At 41.7% G+C, this 27,996-nt stretch overlaps 2 protein-coding genes across 7 annotated transcripts in view; one reads left to right on the top strand and one right to left on the bottom strand.

Moving 5' to 3' along the window:
• The first annotated feature begins 1 nt into the window (after window position 1).
• LOC135264916 (R3H and coiled-coil domain-containing protein 1-like) lies at window positions 2-7,400 on the top strand. 4 transcript variants are annotated; one of them, XM_064353937.1, is made up of 9 exons: window positions 2-162; window positions 789-914; window positions 1,315-1,452; window positions 1,812-2,295; window positions 2,517-2,689; window positions 2,815-2,885; window positions 3,037-3,132; window positions 3,410-3,524; window positions 6,414-7,400. In XM_064353937.1, coding segments are annotated over exons 1-9 (1,221 nt in total). In that variant the 5' UTR covers window positions 2-145; the 3' UTR covers window positions 6,415-7,400. The 4 variants fall into 4 exon arrangements, with proteins under 4 accessions (XP_064210007.1, XP_064210006.1, XP_064210008.1 ...); XM_064353936.1 differs by having other exon boundaries at window positions 3,410-3,556; XM_064353938.1 differs by having other exon boundaries at window positions 10-353; window positions 3,410-3,556.
• Window positions 3,670-27,996, bottom strand: part of LOC135264914 (lysyl oxidase homolog 2B-like) — a 36,397-nt gene continuing 12,070 nt past the window's right edge. For 2 of the 3 annotated variants that reach the window (XM_064353929.1, XM_064353932.1), the window contains 11 exons: window positions 22,920-23,131; window positions 20,525-20,741; window positions 17,944-18,127; window positions 15,623-15,774; window positions 13,949-14,116; window positions 10,939-11,104; window positions 10,087-10,327; window positions 8,543-8,658; window positions 7,821-7,957; window positions 7,609-7,720; window positions 3,670-6,164 (listed from right to left, as the gene is read on the bottom strand). In XM_064353929.1, coding sequence (XP_064209999.1) covers window positions 6,094-6,164; window positions 7,609-7,720; window positions 7,821-7,957; window positions 8,543-8,658; window positions 10,087-10,327; window positions 10,939-11,104; window positions 13,949-14,116; window positions 15,623-15,774; window positions 17,944-18,127; window positions 20,525-20,741; window positions 22,920-23,131 — 1,776 coding nt within the window. In that variant the 3' untranslated portion in view covers window positions 3,670-6,093. The remainder of the gene's footprint in view (window positions 6,165-7,608; window positions 7,721-7,820; window positions 7,958-8,542; window positions 8,659-10,086; window positions 10,328-10,938; window positions 11,105-13,948; window positions 14,117-15,622; window positions 15,775-17,943; window positions 18,128-20,524; window positions 20,742-22,919; window positions 23,132-27,996) is intronic. The other variant, XM_064353931.1, reaches the window with a different exon arrangement.

Raw genomic sequence — 27,996 nt, 5'->3', positions numbered from 1 at the left:
CTGTCTCTAAAACGATGCGCCTTTTGGTAGACTAGCTGGTAGTCAGGACATCTTCTCAAGTGTAGGCAACACTAGCAAGTTGACGTTAACACACTACTTTTAAAGCTAGCTGTTGGATAATTATAAATCTAGTTTTAAAAATAATATGCAGCAACGCGTGAGGTGAGACAAAACAAGCATTCTGAAAACATAAAAACCTATGCTACCCGAGAGATTGGTTGGCTGGAGTATGTTGGATGCTTGCTAAATTAACCAATCGTAACTTAAATCTAACGTAAACCAAGCTAGTTCTAACGTTCATAACGTTACACAATCCGTCGTAGCTCTGCTGACTTTAGGTAGCAAGTTGTAAGGTAAGGTAACTTACATTGGCTAATTTCATTTGCTTGCTTTAACTATCCTGATTTGACATTCAACCATGTGGCATCGAAAAGTAAGTTTACTTATTCACTAAGGCCAGGTCTTACCTTTGTGCCGTGTGTTATGGTAGCCTACTAGTTCTGACGTGGTTAACGTAAATCACGTTAGGTTAAGCGTACGCAGGGTGGTTGGTTAGTTGGTGGATGTTGTGACATTTTACGTTTTAGCCATCCACATGGTTTTCAGAGACCAAATGTTAATATAACTAGCTCAATTGGCTGGCTAAGTAGGTATCATTTATAATGATTCGTTTCCTAGAAGGTGTTCTGATTCATAAAGTAACTTTAAATTAGTTAAATTGCCGGTATATGATTGGACTTGCAGTATTCTCTCCATTAAGTGTTTTCACCTTTCTCTTGCTCAAACAGTGCATTTTCTACTGTGACCCTGGCGTTTCCTTCTGATGTGTGTTACCTCCCGAAACAAGAAAATGAGTTCATTCACAAAATCTTCGAAGACTTGGAAATCCTTTTACAAAGAGACGCACAAAATAGGTACGGTCATGATCTCAGGTGTGCGTAAATGTCTACGGGATGATTAGGGTTGGAGCTTGTGTTAGCTAACAAATGACTCCACAACAGTCACTCTGAACACTCTGAACAACCACACACAACTTTCATACATATTTTAAACTTTTTTTAAACCTGTCAGAATGAAATTCATAGTATGCTAGTAAATGCTTAAATCACACCTCAGTTTTTGCCAAATGTTGAATTTGTGACAAGCAAGAAGAGGTTGGTTTGTATGTGCTGCGTAAAAAAGTGTAATGTTTTTTTCATTGTTATTACTTGAGAAACACAGTTAGTTTGCCACAATATTCAACAACCTAAGCACGTACAGATGTACATAACATGAAATTCAGGGCCGCAGTGTCCAATATATTTCTTCTTCCAGCGTGTTGATATTCCCTCCTTTACCGAGCCGACTTTGCGACCTGATTCAGAAAACTATCGAAAACTACTCATCCCTGTGCACCTTTTCTGTGGGAGAGGGCCGGAGCCGTAGAATGGTAGTTTGCCACTCTGATCTAAGGTACAGTTCCACAATCAGCATTTCTGACATCATGTTAAAATATTTTTGTTACCCAATGATCCCATTGACGCTTTTTGGCCACTAAGGGGCGCCAAACACCACAAAACCACTGTGCCTGCACCGTTTACATTCGCAGTTGTACCCAATATATATTTCATGGATATATGCCATTACATTTAAGCCTTACACCAGTGTAATCCATACAGGAAAAACCATAATTCATACTGCACTATTAATTTCGATCAAACCAAATCCAGTTTTTTTTTTGTGAGAGATGTGGATACTGTTCCACAGTTCCACTGTTTTCTTCCAGTGCAGTTATTGCTGTTGAAATTGGTGTTTTTTTGTTTCCTTCCCAGAATATCCTCAGAGGATGATGGTGATGAAGGTGGTAGAAGGTACAAACAGCCCTTGGGACTGGTAACAGGGAATCAATATTGGAAGGACAAGCACTACCCCAGGCCCAGGACTATACAAATGAACAGCAGAGACCAGAGAGAGCCAGACAAGGCCATCTTCAGTCCTGGGGCCTTGTGGGAGATGGACAGTGCCACACGTGCCATAAGCAGTTTGAGCGTCTCGGAGGAGTCCTGCTCTGATACCACAGAGGAGTCCCTCGCAGCCAATCAGGACGCACAGTCTGACGGTTCAGATCACGTGACCCGCGAGCACGATGCGTTTGTGAACCTGGACAGGTCCGGTCTGGGACCCTGGCCTCCATCTTGGGACCAGTCTGTTTCTTACTTCAAGGCCATGTCCTGGGATTACTCACCTGGAGATGCCTGCGACAACACAGCCCTACCTGCCCCAGCACCACAAATGAACGAAGATTATATCAGTGAGGTGCAGTATCGTGTACAATAAGGGAAGAGCTGGGGGTGAAAGTTATGGGCGGAATTTAGTGCTTATTTTAGATGCCTCTGTCTGTGCTAGCACTTTAGGAAGTTGCAGTGCATGCGTCAATGCACGTACAGCGTTGTGTTTGCCTGTTGAATGCCCCAGTAATTATCGAATGTGAACCTGTGACCTTCGGTTTGTTCATTCTGTGTTTTCCCGCCTGGCAGATAACCACCAATCTTAAAGAGCAGGATGTTGTGATTCTGAGCGCCCGGAATGACTACTCGTGCTATGAGAACGTGCGGGTCGACGCTGAAGCCTTCGGCCACATTCTGGAAATACACAACATCTCCCCCATGTTCAGAACCGAGGATCTGCTGGACGCCTTCGCAGGCTTCAGGTGATTCTCTGCACGCAGCCGTCTGGAACTTACCGGAACCTGGGAATGGATCTCACAGAAAGTTTGGCAGTTAAATGTGTCTATTCTCTGACTTAACCACATATCTGACTGTGTTGCTTTGATAGCGCGAGAGGTCTGGAGATCCACTGGGTGGATGGCACGCATGCCCTGGCGGTTTTCTCTTGCAAGGCAGCAGGTATGCCCTCGGAGCACGACGTGCACATGTTTAATCCGGAACTGTCAAAGACTCACTCTGACAATTAAAGTACCATTATCTTGATGATGTGAACATTGGGTTAACCCAGAGGCAAGGTTTCCAGAAACGGATCATTACTGTACTCTTGTAGCACTGCAGGCCCTTTCCATAAAACACCCATTGATAAGAGCACGGAAGCTGTCCAGTGGAACAAAGAAATCGAAAGGGAAAGCTCTGAGGCTTTCAGGTATAGTATGAAGCCGTCTTTAACTAATAATGCAGAAATTCACAAGTGAGGTTGAATGACAGAAAGGCTGTAATAACATTATTTCTTCCTGAAACAAAGACTGCCTAATTGTACTTTTTTCACAATTTTTCTTTTTAGAAATGATTGTGAGAAGATTTTTGCAGACAGCCTTCAGCAATAATAATAATAATAACAATAATAATAACAGTGTCTGAGAGCATGTTGGCAGGGCAGGCTAGCAGAGCTTACTGATGCTGTAATCCCTATGCTCTCCTAGAGCTCCTCAGGCCTGTGAATGAGGAGGCGCAAACTGACCCCAGGCCCGTGAACGAGGAAGCGCAAACTGACCCCAAAGCCTCCAAAGCGCTGGACCTCCACGTACAGCACTGCTGGTGTGTTTCTACTAATTCAGGTTCATATTCACGTGAGTCTTACACTCTGTGACTTTGATTCAGCACGTGTTACTTTACTGATGGACTTGATCGAAAGCCAGATGTACTTTGCAAAGCAATAATAGTAGCGATCAGCCAACGGTGCTTCACTCAGTAATTCATCCTTTTATTACGGCAGACAAAAAGCACAATATGGATTTTTATTGTCCATTCAAGTATAAGCGTACATAACCATTCAGCTGGAAATGTGTACCCTCATAAAACAGAGGATCACAGTTTGGTAGCACCATTATAAAAGAAAAAAAAAGAAAATTATCCAATAATGAAGACATTCTCACACTCAAGCTGAGACTTTGGTTATTCTAAACAAACTGAAAATAACTCATTCCGTTTGGAATCCCTGACATTTGCAACAATAATTTACTTAAGAAGCTTGCTGGAAAAAAAATGACATGGTTCATCAAGACAATAGGAGACAAACGCAATGATCGGAAGAAAAAACAGAATTGCACATTTCTGTTTTAAGACAAGATCCTTAATTTCTCGGTAAAGCCTAGATGATTTTGATTATGTTGCAGCTTTTTAAAATGTGTAGTGTCTTTCCTCAGTGTGTTATGGCTGTGCACACATACTGACTTTATTCCTGTACGTTGGCTGATGCATAGCTCTGTGTGTTCTAATTGGACAGCCCTTTTTAAAAATGTGATTATTTATATGCCCAATTTATCATCGGCTTCACGTGCCCAAGTGAATACCAAAAATAAACACCAGAATATTCCAAGCCCAGGTTCCCCCTGGTGAAGTGGTACACATTTACACATGATATTGGGTCATTAATGTTGTTCATTTGTGCCTGAGAGTTATGTTCATGGGAAATATATTATCACTGAATTATTAATTTATTTTTTTGTAAAAATGTGGTTATATCTAGCCTGTCACTGTTGCTCTTTGCTTCTTGTGACCTTATTTACAATTCCGTGCTGAGGCATTTCCATTATAAATTAAGTCTGTGAGATTTATACATATTTTTGAAGCTGGAAAACTGGCATTGATCTTATTCCCACTGGACTTTTACGAGGTACACATTTCCAAAATATTCAAAGATGTTATGTGTATAAGTGAAGCCCACTTTTGCATTGTTACTTTTCCAAGGTTCCCTCATAGGGTCCGTCTGAATGACCCCAACATAAAGTGTACCCAGCAGTACTAAATGCAGAACACATCCAAGTGTTTTTCATTCGGTCCAGTCAGGTGTTTTAATATGGCTTCAAATCTGAGGAAATCTTTTTCATTGACAAAAAAATTACAAATGCGGGCTCTCTGGAACGGTGCAAGAATCACTTCCCTTTTACAATATGGTGTGATTTGGTTCAATCCATCTTGCACAGGCAACCACCTTTCTCTGTTGACATACAATGTGTTACCCTATATCTTGTTCATTTCTGTTCTTAAAGGATCAGTGGAAATGCATGTTCCAATTTATCACTGACAGCTATGTAAGTAGCTACTGTATTTGCATTAAGCTAATGCTGGCTCCCATCCCATAACTGCTGCCAATATGGCCATTAAAAACATAACTTTACTTCTCTGAATGTGTAACTTATCTTGAATTATTTATGAATATATAATCTACATAGCTGTGGTACCTGAAATAAACAAACTCAAGGAAATTCCATCTATCTAGCTAGCAACGTAGCAACACTGACTCTGGCACATGACATACTGAATACCAGCACTTTAGCCATCTACCAGCCATCTTGCTACAAACCTTTATAAACCTTTCCAAATATTTCAGACCCCTTCAGATCCTTGGGGGAATAGCAGATCCAACTATTTCCCCCCAAATTTCCGGTGATTGCGTTCGACTACAAAAACACCTTCCAACCTAGTTAATGCCCCCTGTGTGGTACCCACATAATTTGCAGAAGTACCTCTGTAAAAACGTTGTTGGCATAATTATGGTTTCGTACAGCTAGGCTGTCATGAATGCACTTAAATATTGTCGAATTGAATAATAAAACATGAATTTGGTTTCTATACATGAAGAATGTTCCCCCTAGATTCACAGATGCTCAAAAGAAATCAGCATGTGGATTGTGTGTACCACAAGCTCAAAAGTGCGTTAGAATTCCTTTTTACATAGTAAAGTGAGCTTACTTCAGAGAAGACCCATGGCAATACTAATATTGAATTTTAAAAAGAAAAGGGCTTTGCTCTGCTAATTTGCACAAGGTTTCAAACTCAAGGGTGAAAGGGCCCACTGGCCTCCTTATGGGGCAAGAAAGCGGTCTAAAATGGCTGCCTCTAATTTGAATTGGAGTCCTGATTGGGATTAGAATCCTACATAGAGAGCTTGCTTCCAATGTTGACGCTAAAGAGAGTGGTGAAGGGTGAAGAGGTTGACTGCTTTCTGGTGCTCACTGTATGGTTCATAAGAAAGTCATTCTTCCAGCACTTAGAGCAAGGGAATGGAGAGGTCTGTTGTTTGGGGGCGAATGGGGCTGGCAGTCTTGTTGGATGTTGTCCGGGATGTAAGTCAAGTTCCTGTGCTCTCTCCCTCTGTGTCCTTTTACCTGTGTGTCACCTGGTTGTTCAGGAGCCCGGGGAACATGTCCTCAGTCTCAGAACCGACCGAGCCACCTTAAAAAGCAAAACGGAGTAAAGAATCAGCTGTGTGATTGGGAAAGATTCATTCCAGGCCACACATTATTGGAAATTTATTTCCATACATCTTACACACAACTGTATCTTTTAAAGAGACCTTTTTTTTTTTTTGCCCGTTCCATATATAAAACATGAAACAGCTTTCATTTAGAGGTGGATTGTATGTCTAAGCCCAAACCAATGTCCCTTCTCATTCATCCTATGTTTGTTCTATCATTTTGACAGAAACATCAAGGGCTGGCCAGTCAGCTGTGATTGAAATGATGGTCCACCTGCATTTCCTACCATCTGTCACCAGGGGGCAGTGAGCGGCTAGTTAAATTGTATCTGCCCATGCAAGTGTTATACTAGTGCAAGTTCAACATATTGCAAAGATTAGATGGGGTAATGTGAGTTTACACACCAGGATATTTGTTCTGGGTTATATTACCAGTTCCACTAAAAACCTTGTTCAGTAAGTCATCATATTACAAAAGCATTTACAAGTAAATCCGTTTAGATTATTCTTTGTGGATACTACCGTAATCTTAAAACCCAACTCATTTCAGTGCGGGTAGTAAATTTTCAATTGTTAGCACACAGTGAAACTTTCAGTGAGTAGCTATTGAATGTGACATTCAGTATTTTAATGACCTCTATCTAAGTGTGAGGTAGTTTTGCACTGGTGGCATTTGATCACATGACAGAGTGTACCATGTGTTGTAACATAGTAGTTTGGCACATGCCATTATTCAAAATGACAATGAATCATATGAATTTGGTATTGTGATTATATAAGAAAGTACTAGGTAGCTAATTTATTGCACAAGAGTTAAATTATATTTTGGAGAATTTTCATTATCTATGCTTTACATACATTTACTTTTGAAAGGATTGTGAGAATGTTTTCTTTGATATGTTTAGATTTTTAGTTTATGCATGTTTATTTAGTTTCAACATTTTTTCCAACATACACGTTTCCTTCTATAAGGGCTAAACAGAGGAAAAGTAATTGTGGTTTTGTTTTTATTTTCACCTTTTCATGTCATTCTTCAAGATGCACAAAAAATGTTGTATAAGACCTGTTGTCTCTGTAACTAGTAAATGTTTTTATTTAGAGCTATTTAAACTGATAAAACGCTTATTTTACAGCAACTTGTACCTGTTCCTGACATAAATAATTTATGGTTGTGATGTTCTTGGCTATCAGAAATAAACAATTTTTGAACAATATGTGTTGTCACAGAATTGGTTGAACTGCTGCTTTGTACCAAATAACTTACTTGTTTCTTTATAACTTGAAATCAAATTTTTCAGGCTAGCCAAATTAGTTACTACTTTCCAGTCATTCATAAAACATGAATTCATATTGGTAGTGCCTTCTCCTAGCCTCTGAAATCTGTTGTGTACTGATGAGACAATAGCAGTATCAGAGTCTCACCTATATGGCAGTTGTACATCCATACTCTGTGACCATCGTATCGACACATGCACTTCACCACGTTGTTGGTGAAATCTGTCTCCGCCACTTCATAGTTTGGGTTGATTATGATCTGCGGGAGATGAGGTTAATGCAGATCCCAGGTTAGCTTTTATAAAACTCTGACATAAACCTACCATAAAGAAAAGCAAAGCAAATGAGAAAATAATCACCTGGAAGAGGTAATCCCCAGGCTTCACGTCTGTGATGTCCACCCACTGGCAGTCGATGTCATGGCGGTACGTATCCCAGCAGCCCAAGGTGATTCCCTGCTCACCGAAGTTGGCGCACTCGTACTTCTTCTCAATGCCTGGCCAGTTCACAACAGAGCAAAAACTTTGGTTGACTGACACTAAATCCTTGAAATACTTGAAAACGAGGCCTTTATTTTCACCATTTAAATGATATGTGAAATTATATTCTTTTCTGACTGCCTATTAAAGTGAGCAGCATACATTTCGAGAAACTGGTGGCACCTACAATTTCTAACAAAAATAAAAAATTTTGTATGTATCTTTTTTTTTTTTTTTTTTGCATCTGTCACACTGATCACCCTTGACAAAGACACACTGGTACCAAAATATTCATATTTTGATATACAAATAAAACGTGAAGTTTTCTCAGATTGTATGGTCTCTATTTTTTAAGAAGTTTTAAGTTCAAACGTCTATCACAGTGTTTCATACCTGCATGCATTTAAATGAAAGCTGACAGAAAGCACCATGTTAACTCCCTGCACGACCAGCAGGGGGCGAAGCCCCGGAGGGCATTGTTCTAAAAAGGATCACGGTGTTCTGCAGGCTGTTCTGTGTGCATAGGCTGCCAAGTGAACATCTCTGGAGGGCTGCGGTGTGTCTGTGCGGGGGAATGCAGAGGTGGGCGTGGCCTCACTCACCCTCATCGCACTCGGTGTCCTCCAGACAAAAGCTGGCTTTCTGTCCCTCCGCCACCTTGGTGCCGTTGAGGCTGAGCAGGTCATAGTGCGTGAACACCTCCATGCTGTGGTAGTGCCTAGGGAGGGAGGCCAGACCTGGGGGTGTTAACTGCTGTCTTGCCATTAGAAAATAAGCTGCCACCACAACTCGCCTAGCCATGCTAGCCTCAATTTTACTTGCGTTCTGTTCTTTTTTGTCCTGTTGCACTGGTTAGGGTGATGTCTGCTATTTCAGCCATTCTAGGGCACTGAAACCGAAGGATGCCTTAGCTCTGGAATCTGGTCTACCAGCTTTGGACAAGGGGCCCACTGGACCATGTTACAGACGTTTGGCGCCAGTATATGTGTCTCAATTAAGGCTACTTTAAAAATGCGAGTTTACTGTATACTGTGATAATATGAGCTTAGGGAATTGCGGGTCACAAACGTTAACTACCGGGTATTTTTCACTTTAAACTGCTATTAAACTCAAATATGAGCCTGCTTTTTAAATACAGACAGTAATGTTTAGCCCATTCTGGCTTGAATACAGCAGACTGCAGCCCAAATGGTCTCCGATTATGAAAGTGAATCCCCACTGTGGAAAGTTTCCACTTTCGTATTGTCCCCCTCCCCCCACACTACTCCGCTTCAGTCGGATCCTCTGGGACACCAATGGATTTAACCCTTTGAGGGGTAGGCTTTTTGGAATATTTCATTCAAAATTCGAAGTTGGTGTTCTAGAACTCCACTGCTTTCAATGACCAGTAGTGACTGTTACATCAGCATTAGAATGTTCAGCTAAGAACATTCTAATCACGTTTGTGATCTTACGCCTTCTCTTGTGACAGGAAATGGCATATTCCTGCTTCACTATACGAATCCTTTTCAATATCATATATCAAATCCGACCAACTTCCTGTTCCTGACTTTGATGGGAAGCTTGCATTTGAAACCGAGGGGTACAGCACCACTCAGACACCAAAGCCAAAGAAAATGAACACGTAATCCCAAATTACATATATTTAGCATTGCTAAATGATAATAATCCCTAGGGAACCCAAAGCGGGTTTTTACTGCATGCTGCCAGGCCGTGACAGCGATGAGAGCGTGTTTCCTGTCTGTCTGCCTGTATTGAACCGCCAGGGCTGAGCTGCTCAGATGGCGTCATGACCACTAACAGCTGAGAGTCAATGAGTGCATATAGTCTCGATATAAATACACGCTAGATTACAAGGAACGGTGCTGATGGACTGGAAAATGGCATTACTACCATGTAATAGAACCATTCCCCTCATGCAATCATAAGAAGAGGGTGTGGAATTTTCAACAGTACTTTCATTTGCATGGACCGCAGCATCAAGCCATAACCATGAATGAACAATCAAAGAACATAACGGCATTTTGTATATACTTACGTATATACAAAATATATAAAGTATACAAAGTATATACGTTAGTGATACTAACGATGACTAAAACCTTTCTGTCACCCTGGGGTTTTTTAATGATCGAGGGGTATCAACCTGTGGCAGTCGTGCCAGATCCAGGTGTGGCGGCCGGCTTTGGGGCGGAAGTCGGCCTGGCCGTTGTTGTGGATCTGGGAGGAGAAGCGCAGCAGGCGGCGGTAGGAGTTGGCGGGGGCCTGGCTGGCGGTGGTGGACAGGCAGTTCTCCTCGTAGGCGCACTGCAGCATCAGCATGGGCCGGTCCTCCAGGTAGGTGGTCTGCTCCACCGCCTGAGGGTTCAACACCAGATCGGGGGCCGCTGCAGGGGGGGGGGGTGGGGTGTGAGTTCACCCTGGACACAAAGCACTATCACAGTGCAAGCTTCCTGCTTTTGCCCTAATCCTCTCCAATCACTGATGCTGAAACACTGATCCACGACGTGGTGATTATACAATTGGGCATGATGCAAATATACAGACACATATAAATTAGCACACTAATGCATGTGATACTGTATGCCATTTCTGCTTATTACTGGCATACAGTTATCACATGCATTAGTGAGCTAAATGATATGTGCCTGTATATTTGCCTAAGTAGTACCATGATCATTTGTATACCTTCTACCTTCATAGCTGAGAATAAGTGTTAATTTGGTCTCTGTATGTTACCTGTGTCTGTACGCAATCGTTGAAACAGAATGAACTAGTGCTGAAAAGGTCACAAATTGAGGAGCTCAATGCAAGCATGAAAATGATGAATTTCAACTCTGCAAATCTGCTAATGAAAAAATCCTGAATATGTTTCCTGATAACATTCCATCCGCTGCTGTTAAACAGATCCCTTGGCAACGATTTGAAATTTCCACCCGGTTGGGACAGTCCAAGTGTTGGAAAATCATGGGGAGGGAGGGGACAGAATCGTTTTTACTTTCTGAGCAGGATACTCCAGCTGCAAAGCGGGCCCCTCCTTTTGGGCAGTCGAGGTGTGCTCCGTGGTGCAGGCAATGTGCCAGGGACATCTCTGTCCCAGAACACCTCACTCCACTCATCACCACATCATCCGCGTTCACCGCTCCTTGCCAGTACCAAGTCTCCTGCAAGGGGGACCAAATGCACAACAGCTACACCACATGCCAGAGGAATGGATCAGCTCAGAATTTCACAGCTTTGATGTCTCCTTGTTATTCAGTAAGTCATCAATCTGTGAACATATTTCATTGCAAACAACTGCTGGCTCGCAAAACAAAGTATAGACTTCATATGGTTATGTATATTCATCTGAACACAGTTAGACTGGAAGATGGGAGGGAAATACAGATCCAGAATAAACATGTTCACATGGTAGATTAAACTCAAAACACTAATTGACTTTTAAAGGTAAACACACTTAGCAATGCAGATGTTCTGCCATTAAAACTGGCCAGGCCAACACATAGCTCATGGACAATAAATTGTGGAAATACTCAGCCACAAGAGGGCGCTGTCCATGCATTTATACTGAATAACAGGACTAAGGCTGGGGCCATTGTTTCACAGAAAAACATGTCTAGTGATTTTTTATCATATTTTCACCATGGCAATACAAATCAGTTAACCCTGTGAGACCCAGTCATCATTGATGCAAATGAAAAAAATATTATTTTTAGTGGAATAATTTAAATATTTCTGAAACCTTCTTATACACAGTTTATGATCAAAAGTGATTGTACACATGTTTCGTGAATAGGCCCATTGTCTTCACTGGGCAGTGTCTGGCCTGTTCCTGGATTTTCTATGCTGCCTTGCATGCAGGGTTTAGACTAATAATTAAGGTGAGGTAGAAAGGTAATTGAATGTAAATAAAATTAATAGCAAAATACCTAAAATCTAATACCAACATTGAACCAAATAAGTTATGTTTTTTATCATAAGTGGTGCACTCTAACAAGGATGGTATTATGAAACGAGAAGCACTTGAATAAGTGATTCATGCAGTTTAGCATGCAGACAGCTGAACTTGTCCGTTTGTCATTTCTGCAAACATAGGAACGAAAGGTTTTTTCCCACAATAACAAATGGCTCTGTGTTGTGTGATGTGTTGATGGCCCCTTGCCAAGTCCCCATCTGTTGGTAGTTTGCACCCTTCCCCTTCTGGGAGATTGCAGACTTTAAGTGTCATATTTTCCATGTTCAGTATTCCAGTGCCTGCAGAAGCACTTAGTTGAGGGTGGACAAGAGACCACAACTGAGCTTTCAGGTAACTTTAAAGTATGCATGCGTGCTCCACAATCTGGTACAGTGCCATCGGTTAAATTTGGGGGAAATAGAGGTGCTGGTGTGCTCTGTTCATTCCAACAATGCATAAATACTGACACAGGATACAAAATGACCATATGCAAGTTAGTGAACATACTTAATTAGTGTAACGGGTTTCAGAGTGGCATTTGTCAACACATGGACTCTACAGCTGCAGGTGCCTGGTATAATTTCACAGTAGTGCATGATCATTGTACAGTCAATGAGAAGTACCAGATACCCAACATACAAAACGGGCAAGGGTGTCTGCAGTGCACCTCACAGCAGGAAAGCTATCTATGTCCCATTTTCTGGAGTAGCATGAACAGCGAATACCACAGTTGCCAAAATATGTCTGAAATATGGCCGCTGGAGTTGACAACAGCTTAACCTCCATCCTTCTGACTCACATCCCAAAATTGTACTTGAGCCATTATTACAATTTCCACTTGTAAAACTCATCTCCATAAAACCTCTCATCGGTTCCATGATTTGCAGGGTATTTTCCAGGCGTTTGAGCCAAGAGTCTTCACCACTGCTGATCTTATCAAACAGCTTGTTAAAGACTATTGATATCTAATATATATTTTTCTCAGAACTGTGCAGAACAGCTCCATGGATAATCCCAGGTGTTCACTTTTACTGTATGTATCCATGTAATTTGAAAACAGAGTGTAAGAATAATATTTGAGGATGTATGTTAAACCACTCTTTTAAACAAATGGTTCCGTAGGCTTATTAAACAGTGTGCATCCAGTGCACATTATCAGTGCAATAACATACAGATGTATCCGCATGACTGCACTAATAAAATATGGAGACTGTATCGTATAGAAATCTCATTGCTCAAGCAAAGAAATATTTGAAAAACAAGATGTACGACGAAAACACATCCAGAGACGCTACTCTAGAGAGGATCAGTTAATGCCATTCCCAGTGATTCAAAAAGAGGCTATAACATGACCCTGAGAAGAACCTCAGGCTTGTATAATAGGTACTAGATCAATTAAACTACATAAACACCACTCATGCCAAGGAATTCTTAGCATGCAGGATCACTGAAGCAAGCAAATTGGCTTCACACAGTTATCAGACCTTGGCAGGGCTTCACCATTTGTCCAATTCATCAATCTGCCAGCTTGTGTTGACGGACTGAGCGTGCGGAAAAAGCAAGACCTTGGCCTGTCCCTGTCCTGCGTGTCACTTCATGTCCTAATGAAAATTGCAAGACAAAGAGACCCATAGCTGGAACACCGCCAAACAAAGGAGGGTCCTCATGTCTGAATTAAGACAAATTACCACCACTGCATCAACGCATTCTGCATTCCACTGAGTAACGCGATGTGACTCCTCAACAGCTCAGAAGCTAATGAGGGAATGAGCTACGTGGCACTCGCCTCTGAAAGAGAAAGCCAATTTGGAAAGATTAAAGGGTTTTGCAATCCAATCCAGCATCAAAGGACAAGAAGAAAAGCAAGGGAGGCAGCAAGTGTGAAAGAAACTGCGACTTAGTGGGGGGAAAAGGCTATCGCTGGTGTGCGGGTTAGATTGTGCGGGTAAGATAAAAGCGCGCAGGAAGCAGAAGGGATAGCCGCAGGGCCGCGTCCTGTGTCGTCTGTGTGTGTGCGTGTGTGCGTGTGTGTGTGCGCGCAGGAGCGGCTCACCTTAAAGGCGTGGCTGGCGAATCCCAGGCCCAGCTGTCTGCACACCACCATGGCCTCCATGGTGCCCCAGCCCTCGCTGCACACCGTGCCCCACACCAGGGACCCGTTCTTCTCCGCCAGCACCTCCACGCGGCCCTCGAACGGGGTCCGCCCACCGCTGAGACGCAGCTGCAGACGACACGGGCGGGAGAAAAGGACACCTCATAACTCCCGAAAGCCACAAACACCACCTTTTCCTTTTCAACACCCGTGAATAACAACTCAAAAATGTGGCTTTGCTATCCACATTTTTCCATTTACCGTAGCCCCTAATACTGCTCCTCATGTGGCATAACCCATACAGTACAATTTCAGCTTCCTCTAGAGTAGAGGTGCTGGACTGCCTTGGATCCTTCATTTCCTGGAATGCAGGCAATGCCCTCAAGGACCAGAGTTAAGCAGATCCAGAGTTTAGGGACCTAATCTACACGTGCAATCTGATACCATTAATTACATAGAATGCATCATTTAAAAGGATATCATCACAGTAACATGTAAACAGCTGGCATTCATTCAACCTTGCACTGTAAAGTAAATCAATACATCAGAGTAAATCATAATTTTTGTAAGCTGTTTGCTTAAATTGACAGTGAAACGTGTAACATATAGACAATGATCATTACAGACACGCATGTGTGTTCCAAACCACCACAGTAGAGCACACAACAACCTAGCATGGAAAATAAACACTTCCTGACCACACAGTCACAGACAGGAAAATATTTGAACTGCAAGAGTAAACACTCAAACATTCAAACTTGCATTAAAGATCTCGTTAGAGCAAGCTGAACAAATGTAAGAGGAAAGCCACCGTGCATTATAAAGTAAATCAATGCATCAGAGTAAAAAAACACTTTATAAGCTATATGCTAAAATGATCAGTGAGACATATAACATATAATGAGTGTCACTCTCAAGACAACAGTCATACAAGCTATGCAGTTGTGTTTCAAACCACCACAGTACACAGCAATCTCTCTTTGAGAATAAACACTTCCTGACCACAGTTCACAGACAGGGAAACATTTTGAAAAACAATTTAACATCTTGCAGGTTCCAGGCACTTAACTAATGTCTGATTAGCTTTAAGGAGCTGAGGGAAAAGTTAAGCACACAGTGTGCTGTTAATTTGATCAAAAGCAGCTGCTTTTGGTGACGACGTGACCCTTATTGAAGAGCCTTATTATTAAGACCACGCTGTGGGATATGTCATATTATTTGATTTCAGATTTCTGAGAACTTAAAGAGAAAACAACTCCAAAAAAGTCCAAGTTCACGGAAAACTGTGGGCACATTTCAGCTGTTTTCAGCAAGGTTCATGAAAAGAAACCATTGCACAACATAGGCCCCAATCCAGTCACAATGCGCTTTGTCTCAAAATTTTATTTGCAATTTAAAGGCGTGTAACATTTTTTTTGTTTCTCCAATAATTTTACGACATAATTTTGCTCATGGCTAACGTATTATTTTCATTATTGACAGCCTGGTGTTGAGAGATCACTCAGAGAATAAATAGAATAAAACTGTCACGGCTGCCATTTGCTATAATGTATATGCCCTTTGGCTGAAACCGCACTGCAGTCTATTTCTCTGAATGGTTCTCGGCCCTGTAGAACGAGCGAACGTGGCTCTCACCCTCTGCTCGAAGCCCATGGCGGGAACGTTGCACCTCACTCCCGCATCCTCCTCGTGGCTGCAGCCCAGCGACTCCTTGTTGAAGGAGCACTCTGTGATCGACTTCTCGAATCCAGAGCATCCCACTTCGTTCATATGGACCGAGCCCATTCCTGGCCAAAAAAACAACAACAAAAAACAAAGACGACCAGGTTAGCTCAGGGCTTTCAATGCTTAGTTTTCTGTTGGACCATTTGTTCATTTAGCAAACCAAGAACGTATAACAACTAACAACATCTCTATTGTTATCAAGGGGTTAAAATCTGGATAACTGGATGGGAGCTGTTTGTCAGATTTGACTACGTGCATATCTAGACTAATGCTTTATGTTCATACTTATCATTGTCAGTATTAGTTTATACATTCTTTTTTATCATTCAGAAAGACTGATGATATCATTCAGAAACACTTCACAAAGACTAAACACAAGTTCAGCAGCAAGCAAACAACACAGGCAGTTAACATAATTGTTAAAAAGAGTGAGGAAACATGTATTACAACCCTCAATAAACACACTGATTATTTTGCAATTTGTCCTGTTGGCTTGTTTTTGTCTGGGTAGAGTGGAGCCACAGGATGTTATGTTGTCTTTTCCCCCACTTTATGGAAAATTTCCAACTTGGCTTTGAGTGGTAACATTTGGTATAGCAGTCATTGTCTTCTCCCATTTTTAAATGAGTGTAAATCTTTTGAAAAATGGCTTTCCCGAAGATTTCCCGGTTCCTGCTGTTTCCGAGTTCAGTGTACCATTATTGTGGAATTTACTGCCACTTTTCTGGCTCAGGGATAGAGTGACAGCTACGGTTTCCACGGTAATTATTGTGACGGTACTCGGAAAACAGACAAAAAGTATGCTTGTTACTCCTGTTAATGGCACACGGTTTTGTTGGGGAAAAAAAACACAGAAATATGACCTTAAGCCATAGAAACATACAATTTACTCAGGTGTGACAAGCACAGATGAAACCAGGTGAGGCATTGAGGATCTGGGTCACTTTCCTTCTTAAATCTGCTGACAGCGTGGTTACAAAGAAGGTCAGCGAGAATATGAAAAGAAGTCCTACTCACTTCTCAGTTATAGGTTATGCCATACGTCCTTACTTTAGTGCTGTAGTACAGCTGTAAAACTACAAATATCCCAGCAGGCATCTGGCTCAAAGGGAAATTGAAGCCAACAATCCATTACACCCTGTCAAACAGGAGGGAGCCTAACAATTACCAGCCAGTATAGTAAAGATATATGATCATAGACAATATGTCCCGATCCATTAAAACATGGTACAACTGAAACCACCCACAAGGTTCTTAAACTTGTTCTTAAATGAAAGGTCCTGAAACCACAAACAAAGCTGCGATTCCAATTCAGAGCAATGTTAGAGAAGTGCTCTGAAAAAGTCCTTGGCTCCCGTTAAGAATTTTTCAGTCAGATCCCGAACGTCTTGTTGAGCATTGCTCATTTCAAGTTCAGGAAAAGCCCAACATATCAGTGCAAGAGTTGCAGGCATATCCTGCAAAAAATGGGAAAACATACACTTTCTGGACGTCTCCTTCTCCACCATTTGGCCAGCAGATGTCTGGATGTGTAGCTGAATTAGCTGGGTGAATGTTTGCTGGGTTTTTCTTTTTTTCCTGTTCAGAGCTTGACTCATTTACCCACCAAGAACCTTCTAGACCGATTAGGTGTCTCTCTACAGCTGTTGAGCACAGAAGACCTTTGCATGGTCATTTCCTCTCCTTCACATGCTGGGGCCCCTTGAGTGAAGGAACACTGGGATCTGTTCATATTCAACAAGCCGGAGACAATGTGCTTCAAATCAAATGAACAATTGTGCCGCTACCACGCATTGTATTGGTTCTGGAAGCCTGCAACAAACGACACGGTTCTATTGTTTGTTGTCATAAAGCTCCATGGAAACCGTTCACAGTTTGTGCTCAGTAAACTACAGATGGAGGCGGAAAAGCCTTTAGGATGCTTTGGACCAACTTGTCAATGTTTTCTATGGACAGCCGTGCCTGTCCACTTGTAAGATGCCGGCACCCCTCGTTATCATTTGACAATTCTCTGTAAAATTTCACAAAGCCCTGCAAAGCAGAAATCACCACAATGGCCTACTTGATGGACAGCCCAGAGCAAATTATGCAGGAAACCCAAGAAATTCCTCCGGAGTCATTCGTGAAAATGTAGAATGCGTTAAAAATGCAGACATTTTGAAGCATACGGTCTGACGATGTAGATCAGTTCTTAAAGGCTAGGCAAATGGAGAGTGAAGGGTGTGGCCCACCTTGCCCCAGCTGTCCACCAGACAGGGCTTCCTTAGCGGTGCCAAAGCCCAGCTCTCGGCACACTACGGTGGCGGAGAGAAGGTTCCATTTATCGTCGCAGATGGTGCCCCACTCGCCGTTCTTCAGGACCTCCACCCGGCCCTCACCCACGATGGCCCCGCCCCTCAGGCGCACCAGCGGCTGCTGCAGAAACAAAATGGGAGGAATTTGATTTTTTTTTAAACTACTGATAAACTACTGCCACCACTACAAATATCACTTTATAATACATACATACAAAACACGAAAAAATCATATCTCCACTTTCCTGTCCTACACACAGCACCCCCCACCCCTCCAAACAGCTCAGATGTGGCTAAAAGCCTCCAAGTTATTAATAGCTTGCAGTATGCATGCTTGAGCACCTACTAGTCCTGTGAGCTCCTGCACTGGGATCTATATACCCAAACCCCTTAATCTTGTTGTTTCGGGTAAACCAGATAGCAAGCGTAGCCATTCCAGACATGAAATTAAGCAAAACATAGGAGAATACATAAGATCAAAAGAAAAAAAATTATTCAAAAGAAAAACACTTCTCCGGCCCCAAGGTGGGAGGAGAAACTTAGGCGTCAGCATTAAACCAACTCAGTTCTGCAAGAGGCCTTTTCCACTCTTTTCTAAAGAAACAAACACATTCGCCATCTGTGACCATGAGTCACAGAAGTCTCAGTTTACACTACTATGCATGGAAGTGCATTCTTTCACATGGAATAATGACATACAGTCAGGGGTTAAAAAAACAAGACCCATTAAAGCCTGTTAACATTCTACCCTTTGCTAGGAGCAAAACGTATTCTCATATTTCTGAGTTGAGGCCCTGTTTAAAACCGCTATTTTTCAGAACAATCGACTATGTAAACAATAAAAGGAAACCTTACATCATGATTACCGAAGAAAGTGGAGGTGTGTCTAGGCATAATATTTTTGAGTTCTGAAAGTCAAAGCCATCTGGCAGAAATACAAAACTTTGCCTAGGTTTTGAACTGCAGATAAAACACATAGCAGGAATCTGACCTCATGGCAAAGACAGTAAAAACTGAATCTCATGGAGAGGGAGATAAACTGAGAACTTCAGAGAACATGGCCTACGTCCTTATTGGTTGAAAGTATCTGCTTGTACTTTGCAAAGGTGGTCATCACATAGGAAATCTAATGAGCAAGTAAAAGTATATAAATTGTATTTAACTTTATTTTGTTAACCTTTATTTTGGCTCTTAGTGTAAGTGAAGAATCAGGTAGAATTCCAGTTCACTATGAATTGACTGTTTTCCTTTTAAAATGTAGTTCAGTCTGAAGCTTTTGGGGTCACACCAGCACAACAGAACCATACAGCTGGAAGGCCATCAGAAGCACATGGCCGTTCAGACAGAGCTGATGTATACATTCACCTTATGTAATCCATCTGAGAGGCAAAGCGATAAATCTGGAGGCCGTTCACTCAACGTGGCCCAACACCATTTATTCCACGTGACTGATCTTGGCAGGCGGGAGCAATGGTTTTAAAGACCAAATAAACATGGATTCATACCCTTGGCTAAGAATGACAGACATAGATTTTGCAATCAATCTGAGCTCTTCTGAAGGAGTTATGTAATGAATCGAAGAGAGCAAAAATGTGCATGAGTTAAAGTTTTAGGGCGCTGGCAAGTACAATATGTCGACTACATATTTTGTCATACATTACTGCATATGGAAGGAGCAGACTTTGCTTCATTCATCAAAAGAGCAGAAATCTGGCATGTCAAGATGTCGTCTTAATGACAGGATGCGTGGCGCATTTTTTAAAGGGGGGAAGGGGAAGACTTTTGCCAATTTGGAAAACTGGCCTGAGGAACGTGACCGTGCACTAGGGCTTAATGGAGTGTGAGAGGCGAGGATGAGATCACTTTTGAGGAGACCGCATCACAATGTGCCACTGTTCTAAAGGTGATGAGTAATCACAAAATCATAAACACACGAAAGCATGTGTCATTGGCTCCACCGAGATGAATCGGTGGTGCTCAAGACAAATGTTACGACAACTGTTTCCAAAAGCACATAGTAAGACAGCAGAAAATGAACGTGATAGAGGATAGGAAAAAAGTAGTTCACTATTACTGGGTGTCAAGAAATAATGAAAACATCTGGGAATATCATGGAAATTAAATGTTCAAATAGCATAACTTAAGAAAAATTGAAAAGCTTTTCAAGAATTAGAATAATAAATAATAATAATAAAAATCATATTTTTTTTACTTTTAATGAGGGAATTTTTTTTGTAGATACTTTAAGGGATATGGATCAAAATTTGAAAAAACATACATGGCCAGTATAGCTAAATGCAGCATTTACCCATGACCCTGTTACCTTTAAACCCTTCAAACTGCAGAGAGAGAGAGAGAGAGAGAGAGAGAAGAAGACAGAGAGAGAGAGAGAGAGAGAGAGAGAGAGAGAGAGAGAATGCTGTTAGTACACTTACTGCTACAGGTGAACAACATTGGGCACAGCCATATTTCAGTGAGTATGTGTATAATAAAGCTAACATTAGCTGAAGATAGCTACCTCTTGCCTGAAGGCCTTCCTGAAGCCTGCCATAGAGGTCGGGGCAAAGGCGCGCCCAGGGACGCAGCTCACTACCACAGGCATGCCCTGGCCACAGCTCCCGTTGCCCTTCTCCAGCAGAGCCTGCCCCAGCTTACAGCTCGACAGGTGGGCCTCGGTCCCGGTGCAGTTCACAGAGTAGTCCCAGTAGTTGTGTTTTCTTCTGCGGGCAAACATCCTAAGAAAAGAACACAAAAGTGGTGGTGTCACAAATACATGAACATCTTTGAAGAACCCGCTGTGTTGCACAATCATCTGCCTTTCAAACCGTTCCACACCATTTCAGCTTGGTTTCCTGTTCCCAACCACTGGGTTGCGTAAGTATGGATATTATCTATTTATTCATTACAGTGCTGGAAAAGGCAATATTGTTCTGAAGTCAGTTAAAGTTACAAGGCCCTCATTAGTAACACAGGGTACAACTGTTAGCTAGTTTTACCAAGAAGACAAACTGTCAATCACTGCTGCCCTGAGATTTGTTCTGCTGAATTTCATTTGGCGTTATAAGGTATGTAAGCCGATTCCTTTCCCATAGTGAGGCAGAAGAGGGGTTGGTTGGTTGGTTTTTAATCTGGAACCTGCCTTTATGGAATTTTTTCCAAACTGGCGTCCAACATATAAGGATATAGATCCAATATGTGATGGGGGTACTGAGATTTTTTTCAGGCATGATAAAAGAGAAAAACAAGAACAACTTGAGTCCTTTGTTTGATTTAAACCGCAGCTGTATTACTGTTGAACTGTTAGAAACTCCCATGATAGGCAGCAGCTTTGAATGTGACTAACTGCACTAGAGAGAAAAATCTAAAAAAAACATTGCTACTACAAATTTCTTCTTTCTAGCTGCATAACTCTCATACTTCCCATGCTCTGCCCCTCTAATTGGCCCTCAAACAAGGGGCACCAGCAGCTTTAGCGCAGACGTTATTAAAAGAAGAGAAATCCCTGGCTCTGCGGCCTGCCTGCTATGAGAGCCAGGCCACGAAAGCAGACACTGCGTTCCAAGCAGTGCGAGCGAGCACGTAGCTCGCTCGGTTTAACGCCCTGCCCCGTGACTGCACTCCCCCCGTGCCTGAGCCCTGTTTACACATCCGCAACCCGGGGGCCAAAAGAAATATGCTTTTCTTCATGACCGATCGACTTTAATGAAGGTCCGAGCAGCGAACCTTTCTGCAGCGGAAGGCAGCATCTTTGGGTTAACTTAAGCACACGCTGAGCCAAACATAAAGACAAAAGGTGTCTACAGAATTTCTGATTCTCTATCATCTTTGATTAATTCCCGAACAACTTAGAGAGAAACTCTACTGGTAGCAGAATTTCAGCATAGGTTTTCACCAGTAAATTGTGAAGGATTCCACATTTATCTCGCTTGGTCCACCATTACAAATGTTGGATGGAATGTACTGGTTTGATCTATTAAAAACTGAACAGTAAGCCCATGAATAAAATAAAATGAATTCCCTTCAAGGTCACATTAAAAGACATGAAAGCTGAAACATGAGCTGCTTCTTTACAAACATTTTTCAGAATTTTATTTTTTCCCTCTGCAGAAGAAATGTCTTTGGAATTCCTCCAGTGTGAGCTTGTGAGGCCCATGCCGTGCAAAAAAAAGATGAAAAAAACCTTTCCTCCAGACAGTAAATACTAAAATGGTTAAATCCTTGACAGCTTGAATAAAGACCCACATTTAACATTAATATATATATATATATACTTAGTAATGCATCTATTTTTTATTAATATAAGCTAAAGAGAGTTAGTTTACCCCTTCATCAGAACAAAGCAATGCTGCTTGTGTCAAAACAACACATCTTTCATTAATTAAGAACATCATGCAGTGCAGAGCAGCCAGTATCTCACAGCTGTGGATGTTGTCATTGGATTGAAGGAACATACATGTTCCCCCCATAGTTCGAGTCATTTTCAGAACAACTGATCTTTCCTGAGTCTTAATTCATGACTGCAAATGAAACTGTCCTTCCCCGTTCCTTATCACTACCAGGCAGAGGTCAATCTTTGAACTGAATGGGGCTCTTCAAAGGCAACGGGGAGCACCACATGGGTGTTAACAAAAGGTTCTGTATATGACACCCATTGCCCTCACCTTTCCAAAATGATTATTTATCTAGCAGACTTTGAAAAGAGCTTAGAACTAGCACAACATCCAGGTGGTCTCGAATTTGCACTGCACCCTGCCGCAAGTTCCAAAACAATCTAGTAAGCCAGCGCGAGTGGAAGTTTCATAGAAATCACAAAAGGAATTTTCAAGATAGCATCGCACCACCACTGGTTTCCTACACATGGCTGTTGTCCTCCATATGGTTGTGTCCCCCTCCCCCCCCCTACCCCGACTCACTTGTAGACTCTAGCATTGTACTTCCTCTCCCCAGGGAAGCCGAACATGCCGCAGACGACCCGGCTGTCCATCAGTGTCCAGTGCTCGTCGCAGATCTGTTTCCATTTGCCCCCGTCCTTGACCTCCACATACCCCTCGGTCACGGGGATGCGCTTGCGGTAGGTTCCCAGTATGGCTCGGATTCGCACGTCCTCAACCTGGAGGTTCAGACTCTGGAGGGACAAAAAACAAATCCCACTGTTATCATGTATCATTTAGCACATTAAAGTGGTCAAACCCTTCCTAAACTGACATCTCAATGACTGTTTTCCAGTTATTTGTAGGTTACATATATGATAACATTGATAAGTGAAAAAAGATTTTAGAAGTTTAGCAAGGATAACAAACAACAATCTATGATTTTATTATTAGGCAGGCAGCCAAAATACCCTTTCATCAACTCACAGAAGATTCTTCAGGGTGTCAGATTCATACTAATTTGCTGGACCTCTGAGTGCCCATTTTACATTATACACATTATATAGCCAGCATTCACAGAAAAAACTATTAGTGACGACAGGGAACACCCACTCACTCTCTTATGATTCAGGTTTTTACATGATCAGTCTCCGCCCACAAACCTCTCTTCCAGCAGCTTTACTTGCAATAACACACACAAAAACACCCCCATTCCAGCGTTATGTGACAGTTCAGGTCACAACCGGAGAAGATCACTGTACATGGGCTTCCAACTGCTCAGCCAAGCTGTGGAGCTGGCCCAAGCACTTCTTCTATCAAGGCTTGGCGCACCCACCCAAGACAAAAAGCTAACCCAAAGTAGCATAGCATGACTTCATCAACGGAAATGGGGTTTCATGAAATAGCATCAGTCCGACAGAATGCACAGATTCCGCCATGCCAAAAGCAGCAGCGCTGCGATGAACAGTCTCTAATGACCTCAAAAAATAGATCACAGAACAAGGATGAGTCTAAATCATTCAGTTCTATTCGATTCCAAACAGATGGGATAAACCCATGTGACTTTAATTAAAACAAAATTCTGAAAGTCAACAGAACCAGTAGGGACTGGTTTTCCAAATTACCATGTAGTCACTGAAGATGTTTCACATATGTTTCATGGCTATCCAGCATACTTAAAAAAAAAAAATTATTAAATATTCTAGATATGAAAGACATTGGCAAATCTACAAGTACACTGAAACAAGGCCCCTAAATGACCTTTGATGGCCATAGCACAGTAAGTGGTTTGGCTCCAAAAGCCAAACAGCTCCAAATAGCTAATCTATAAGGGCATGACTAACCCACTTACAAGCTACGCTGGCAGAAAACCATCCCTTTAGCAGTGAGTAAAACCAAACCATTCCCACTTAGCACTGCCCCAAAGCCACTACTGAAGCAAATAACTCATTCTTCTTGGGTGTCAGTTTTGTATCCAGTGAGCTGAGAAGTGTGCAGACAGCTGGTACCTTGGGGCCTGAAAGCTTTATCTCAAACTAAAAGCAGACAGGCACTGACAGGCAAAGAACCTATATGAACTAATGCAGCAAATGGAGGGGGGTTTTCCCATGCCTTGGCAGCTTGACATTGCTATCAGGACAATCAGATGCACTGCATTTACAATGCTCAGACCATCCTGAAAGACCCCATCACTGTGACTAGTGTGAAAGGACAAACAGTCTGATGTAAAGCAAACATCTCATGCGGGGCCTACAGAATGTTTAGAAAGCCTAACAATTCAAGAGCACGTGCTCTGTGAGACAAGACATAAGCTGAAAAAAAAAATCACATTAATAATACTAACACTGATTACATGAATAATCATTGTGAATTAGGGAACATTTTGATTGATGCTAGTTGTATTTTAATAAAGCAAGGATACGTTTCAGTTATGTCAATATGAAAAGTAATAAATGAACCACTTCAGAACAATATATAACAATGATGAAAACAGAAGATGTGAGGAAGAAATTAGAAACACCAGCAGCTATAAAAACCCTGCAGATGATCATCAACACAATATCTGGCTCAGCTTTAGAATTCCTGTGTTACACTAAGACTTAACTTTTCATTATCCTGAAGTCAGAAATTGCAGTAATAGTATTAACACAAAGTGTATTAATGATCATTTTGAATCCAGAAACATGGTGTAAAAACATTATTACTATTGGTTGCATTGCAATATTCTCTTGACAACTGTGGGATGTTTTTTCAACTGCAGGCCAATATACTTGAGGAAATAGACCTCAGTGCAAGATGCCAAAGGAGATTGCAGTCATTTGTGTTGGGCACACACAACCGGTTGTAACACATTGCTTTTCCCACCTGCTTGAGCAAAATGTATTTATAGAGGACAGAACTCAATCTGCACCACGGATATGACTTAGACCAAACCTAAAAAACGTATTAGACTGAGAGTGTGACTTGTTTTCTGATCGCGTAAGCCCAAATGGGCAGTGGGTTCAAGACTACATGCAGAGAAGCAAACCTCTCCTATTTTTTAAATACTTAAGACCACAACCCCTGAATGAAAAGAGTGACAGATTAACAGCCAGGGGAACCAGTTACGCTTAAACAGACTCAGACAGGCTCCCTGCTACAAACAACTGACTAGTGTTTACTTTATTCTAATTCTCAGTTGTGCTATTTAATTTTGTTTTTCAGAGCGCTATTTCGCTATATCTGTGGCTGCATTCCTTTGAACGAGCCAAACAAGCTTTTACTGTGAAGCGCTATACTCTTCTTCCTGTTTATTTTGACGATAAACATTTCATCAGTGTTTAATGAGAACACAATTTCAGTCTTTATTATCCTTTCAGCATGTCATGCTTAGCGTCAAGGATTTAATGTGTTAAGCATGTGCTCTGCTGGTACAGAAGCCTGAAGACTACATAGAGTAATATAATCAGTTTTAAAATAGCTATGAATGTAACAGCTGAACATATTACAAGTCACATTCTCATTATAAAGTGTCATGAAGGATTTGACCCCCGTTTCTTTAACCAGAACGGGAACTTCATTCCCAGTTTAATGGAAAGGGTAAATGAAGTGAGGAAACAGTTTCAGTTACGTTAAATTGAAAAAATAATCAAAAGAACCACTTTAGAACAACACATAACAACGAAGAAAGTACAAGCTGTGAGAAAGAAAATGGAAACAGCGCAGCAGACGATAACAACACCACATTTGGCTCAGCTTCAGAATTCCTGTGTTAGACTAAAACTTACCTTTTCATTATGCTGAAGTCAGAAATGACAGTAACACAAAGTTTACACAGTTTTAACACAAAGTGTTTCCAGTTTCACCGAACTGAATCAGAAATTAAAACACAACAGCTCTGAATTGTTTATCTTAATTTATTTGCGTGTGAATATGAGGGAAAGCTGGGGAGACATTACGTGTTCTTTCTTCAAGGCTACGGGGAACTTCTTTGCTCCTAATTGTCCCTTTGGGGTTCACGTTAGGGATTCACGCGCCTGTTTCAAAAACAAGCGGAAAACCAGCGCGTTGACGAAGGTACGATTCTGTGGCAGAGGAACAGAAGTGAAGAGATTCTTCCAACATCTGTGCCGTGTTTCTCTCCTCACAGGCGGGGGGGGGGGGGGGTGGTGGTTCCAAAGTGGGGGGAGGAAAGTGCTGCAGCTGGAATATCGATTCATGTAGATGCAGCTCACTCAGGGAACAGAGGCAGAGGGGAAACTAACAGCACCCCCCCTCCCCCTCCTCCCCGCCCCCAACAAAACCTTCCCACCCACCACCAAGACAGCTCTAGAAGGAGCCATAGGCACAAGTGGTAAACCAACAGACTTTCCAATGGAGATCGCTTCAGCATGCAGTATAGCTGCATTGTGGTAATGCAGATCACTGCTGTCACAGAAAATTAAAGGCGTAGCCAACCATGACTTAACCCTGAAACCATAGGAGGAGCCAGAGTATGGAAGGGATTGAGGTAAAATTGCAAACATCTTGATAGTTTTGCTCAAAACATGTTTTTCTGAAGCCTTATTTAGTCTGGTAATATTCATGAACAACTTGAACCCAAGACAAGTCCTCATTTAGAATTTCTGTTTTAAAAATATCTCTAAAGATACCACTGAATAAACATGTCATATACTGAAATGCATTGAGTGTACTGTACCTCTTAAAGGCTGATGTGATTTTGCTTTAATGCCAGTTTATTTAAAAAGACATAACTTGGAACCGAGTTACACATGACTGGATACCAATGAACAAATTAGGAACAAACAATTTGGCATCTACCGAAAAGCAGAATCGTTCTGGGCTTCTTGGCTAAGAATGCACTGCACTGTCTCAAACTAAAGCAAATTGAAAAAAGGAATTAAAGTTGGAGCAAAAACAGACAAAAAAGGGTACCATACAAAGGAGACAGTATGAAAATAAGCAGTTACTGTACCTAGATAGATATTATGTGTTCAATATCTGATTCTTGACATATGAAATCATAAACATCTTTGATTCTATTTCAGATAATGGGCACAATTGAGATTATAATGTTGGACATGGTTACTGTACCTACAGAACAACCACAGCATTGCCTAACTACATCTATATAATTGCAATTGACCCTTGATACCTCTGATCCAGAAAACAGTTCAAAAACATTTTTTTCCTTTCTTCAGTGAACAGAGAAAATTATCCTGCATAAGCAGATATATTTCACGTTAATTCAGTCATCAAGCCATTCTTATCCCAAATGCAGAGGTAAGGAGGGTGACGCCCCACAAATCACTGTTTACGTTAGCAGAACAAAATTGCTTTTGAGGAGAACAAAACCACAGCAGGTATTGCCAAACTGTGATATCACGTTGTACTCAAAGAAATATAGCAACCAACCTAATTTAAACCATGTACTCACACACAGAGTGCTGGTGAGAGCCACTTCCTTCCAGAGGAATCAATATGCCACATGTGGCACCTTTTGTGGCCCAGTGCTAAAATTTACAGATGTAAAGCTGTAATTCCTCAAGGTGCTCCTCCTTCATGAGTATGCAGTCGGGCTGTGGGAACATACCCTAAGATATGTGGACGTCAAACTACAGGGTATGCTTCTTGTGCTATA

This window comes from Anguilla rostrata, chromosome 10 (genome assembly GCF_018555375.3).
Source record: "Anguilla rostrata isolate EN2019 chromosome 10, ASM1855537v3, whole genome shotgun sequence".
In the NCBI taxonomy this organism is placed as follows: Eukaryota; Metazoa; Chordata; class Actinopteri; order Anguilliformes; family Anguillidae; genus Anguilla; species Anguilla rostrata.
The sequence above is the reverse complement of the archived record's forward strand: the minus strand, read 5'-3'. Positions and strand labels throughout refer to the sequence as shown.

Bases quoted from the DNA above. Each gene is read 5' to 3' on its own strand.
- LOC135264916 (XM_064353936.1), top strand. The intron at 2,690-2,814 runs GTGATTCTCTGC...TTGCTTTGATAG, and splicing joins GACGCCTTCGCAGGCTTCAG to CGCGAGAGGTCTGGAGATCC. The intron at 2,886-3,036 runs GTATGCCCTCGG...GTACTCTTGTAG, and splicing joins TTTCTCTTGCAAGGCAGCAG to CACTGCAGGCCCTTTCCATA.